General features: G+C 45.3%; 1 protein-coding gene across 1 annotated transcript in view; it reads right to left on the bottom strand.

The window, feature by feature from the left end:
* The window catches only part of LOC137626978 (formin-2-like), a 1,889-nt gene extending 1,514 nt beyond the window's left edge, over positions 1–375 (bottom strand). Inside the window, exon 1 of the mRNA XM_068357961.1 lies at positions 1–375. This exon is cut by the window's left edge and continues 68 nt beyond it. Within this exon, the coding sequence (XP_068214062.1) occupies positions 1–375 (375 nt within the window).
* Positions 376–3,975: the final 3,600 nt, after the last annotated feature.

Here is a 3,975-nt window from a genome sequence, read left to right as displayed (position 1 = left end):
TGTGAGGATGGGGCCTGGCCAGTGCACGAGATGGGACTCTGGCAGGCTCAGCACAGGGGTTGGGGACGTGGCCAGGCCTAGGACAGGAGATCTGGCTATGGCTACTCCCGGCACAGGACGTGGGGTCATGGCCATGTCCAGCACAGGACGTGGGGCACAGGACGTGGGGCCATGGCCATATCTGGCACTGGTCGTGGTGTCATGGCCATGTCCAGCACAGGACGTGGGGCCATGGCCATATCTAGCACTGGTCGTGGTGCCATGGCTATGTCCCGCACAGACCGTGGGGCCATGGCCATGTCCCGCACCAGCCGTGGGGTCATGGCCATGTCCGGAACAGGGCATGGGGTCATGGCTATGTCCAGAACAGGACATGGGGTCATAGCCATGTCAAGGACAGGACGTGGGGCCATGGCCATGTCTGCCATTGGTCGTTGCCATGGCCATGACCAGCACAGACCGTGGGGCCATAGCCATTTCCAGAATAGGGCCTGGGGTCATGGCTATGTCCAGGACAGGACATGGGGCCATGGCTACGTCCGGAACAGGGTGTGGGGCCATGGCTACGTCAGGAACAGGGCGTGGGGCCATGGCCATGTACAGAACAGGACGTGGGGTCATTGCCATGTCCCGGAGAGGGCGTGGGACCATGGCCATGTCTGGCACAGGATGTGGGGCCATGGCTACGTCCAGAACAGGGTGTGGGGTCATGGCCATGTCTGGCACAGGGCATGGGGCCATGGCCATGTCCAGCACTGGACATGGGGCCATGGCCATGTCCGGTACAGGACGTGGGGCCATGGTCATGTCTGGAATAGGACGTGGGGCCATGGCCATGTCTGGCACTGGTCGTGTTGCCATGGCCATGTCCGGCACAGGCCGTGGGCCCATGGCCATGTCCGGCATGGGGAGTGGGGATATGGCCATGTTCGTCACAGGCCGTGGGGTCATGGCCATATTTGGCCAGGGGCGTGGGGCCATGGCCATGTCTGGCACAGGGCAGTAGGTTGGCCAGGGCACCAGCCGCCCGCTGAGATACTACCACTAGAGAGGTATTGGATCCTTTGACTGTCCAGACAGTAAAGCATTGGATCCCTCTCTCTGGTCACGGCTTATTTTTTCTTTCCCTACACTTATACAGAATAGTCTGGCCTACTCTTTACATATTCTCGTCTTTCCTCATACACCTGCCAACAATGAGATACTTAACACTTCCTCACCTAAGGGGTTAATTACTGTATTGCAATTTGCTCAGTGTACTTTCCTCTTGGTAAGGGTAGAAGAGACTCTTTAGCTATGGTAACCAGCTCTTCTAGGAGAAGGACACTCCAAAATTAAACCATTGTTCTCTAGTCTTGAGTAGTGCCATAGCTTCTGTACTATGGTCTTCCACTGTCTTGGGTTAGAGTTCTCTTGCTTGAGGGTACACTCGTGCACACTATCCTATCTTATTATTTTTTTTCTTCCACTTGTTTTTTGAAATGGTGTGTTATGCAGGCTTAATAAAAGGTCAAGGGATGCCTGGTGGTTTATCAAGAGGTTGTCTTTTCCTTTTTCTGATTCTTTTTCTTCTGAAAACCTTCCTTACTGTCCTCCCTTCAGTTGAAGTGGCTATCCTGGAGGGTATTTAGCCTTGTATGGTGTATCGGCTCCTCCATGTTGACCATTTTTTTTCCGACTTTTTACTATAGTCTATGGGTATCATCAATCACTTTATTTATAATTCTCTACATATTTTTGTTATAATTCTTGTTAATCTAGTTTTTAAGTATGATATCTCTTTTTTATTTATATTAATTCTCATGCTATCTGGAGACATTGAACGAAATCCGGGACCAGTACCTCTTGGATTTCATCAATGTCGTCTTCTGTATTGCAATATTTGTGGTCTTCATGCAAATATCCAAGACCTTACAGTTGCGTCCAGCCAGGATGATATTCTCTTGTGATCAGAAACTTTGGTTTCTAATATGAGGCACTCATCTGAGCTCCTTATAACTGGTTTTAAAAAGCCAATAATGTTGAAACGTGATGCCATCCCTAGGGCCAGGGGAATGGCAGAGTATATTAGGACCGAGTACCCTGCTTCTCATAAGTCCTGATATCAATGTGGATGTCATGAGATTCAGGTAATAAAAGTTTGTGGCAGGCATAACAACTTTCATTTGTGTTCGATCTACCGAAATCCAGACATGGATGATTTTATCTTCGATTGTCTTCTTACTATTATGGCTAAGATACAAGAAGATGAAAGAAAGGCTTCTTTTGTCTTTGTTGGTGATTTTAATGCTCACCATAGGAAGTGGTTAAGTTCTATCTCTCCTACCGATCGCCAGGGCTTAAGAGCTTTAGACTTGGCCTCTGAATCAGGCTGTGAGCAAATTGTAAATGAAGCTACTCAAAGGTTTGCTAATAGCTTGAACCTCGTATACACTGACTACCCTGGCGTTATAACTAGTAAGGTTGGTTCTCCAGTCGGGACATCTGACCATGCCTTGATTTCATTAGTAGTGAAGACTGAGCAGCCTGTCCCTGATATATCATACTATTGTAAAATTTATATGAAATCCCAAGCAGACTGGAATGGGATTTTGCATGATCTTTTGTGCTTGAATTAGTCACAATTATATAGTAGTGTTGATCCTGTTGTCCCTTTGAATGAGAATCTAGTCAACATAATTGATTGGCGTATCCCTTCTCGTGTGCTAAGGTACCGAGTGAAGGACAAACCGTGGTTCACTGATGATTGTAGATGTGTTAATTTGGAGAAGCAGGAGGCCTATCACCTTTGGAAGGGTAACAGATCAGATTTGACCTGGAACAACTATACTCAGCTTCGAGCTTTTGCTCAGAGAGTTTGTGCCTCAACTGAAAAAGAGTACAATTTAACCATAAAAGAAACACTTTCTGGTACAACTCAGGAACATAAATGGTGGTCTGCCCTTAAATCTGCACTCTTTGGTGTAGATGCAATGGTTCCTCATTTACTTAAACCAGATGGCTCAGTCACTCACTGTCCAAAGGAAAAGGCAACCCTGTTGGGTGATGTTTTTGACTGTAAACAGAGTAATGAAAAACTTGAACTTCCTCATTCCTGTTTTCCTGAGGTTAAACTAACTAGTTTAGCTTTTCGATCTCTTGAGATTAAAGCTCTGTTAATGGACCTTGATGCTTATGGAGGTGTAGACCCAAATGGTATTTTTCCTTTGTTTTTTATAAAGAGAGCAGATTTCATAGCTCCAAAGTTATAGATTCTTTTGCGTAAGTTAGCAAGAAGAGGAGCTTTTAGCAATTGTTGGAGATTTGGTAATGTTACTCCTCTATGTAAATGTGTTTGTGGTAGCTCAAGTCCCTATGATTACCGCCCAATTTCTATAACTCCCATATTATCTAAAGTTTTTGAACGTCTTCTGGCAAAGTGTCTTAATAGGTTTGCTGAACGTAATCATCTACTCACTAGTTTGCAATTTGGTTTTCGTAAAGGCCTTGGAGTATGTGATACCCCTTCTTACAATCTCCAGTGCTGTACAGAAATCCCTTGATTGTGGTCAGGAAGTCCGTATGATTGGCCTTGATTTTAGTGCTTCCATTGACCGTGTTAATCATGAGGCCCTTGTTTTCAAACTCAAACAGTTGGGAGTGGGTGGGTCGTTTCTTAGCATCATTATTGATTTTTAAAGTAATATATCTCAAAGAGTTGTTGTTGACGGGCACCATAGTGAGTATAAGAATGTGATATCTTGTGCTTCACAGGGTAATGTTCTTGGTCCATTACTTTTCATACTATATACACATGACATGTGGTTTGGCCTAGAAAACAAGCTTGTTGCATATGCAGATGATGCTACTCTCTTTGCATCAATTCCATCCCCTGAATGTAGATCTGGGGTTGGTGAATCCCTTAATAGAGATTTAGCTAAAATTAGTGCATGGTGCAAATTATGGGGTATGAAGTTAAATCCTAACAAAACTCAA

Source organism: Palaemon carinicauda, chromosome 34 (genome assembly GCF_036898095.1).
Source record: "Palaemon carinicauda isolate YSFRI2023 chromosome 34, ASM3689809v2, whole genome shotgun sequence".
In the NCBI taxonomy this organism is placed as follows: domain Eukaryota; kingdom Metazoa; phylum Arthropoda; class Malacostraca; order Decapoda; family Palaemonidae; genus Palaemon; species Palaemon carinicauda.
The sequence above is the reverse complement of the archived record's forward strand: the minus strand, read 5'-3'. Positions and strand labels throughout refer to the sequence as shown.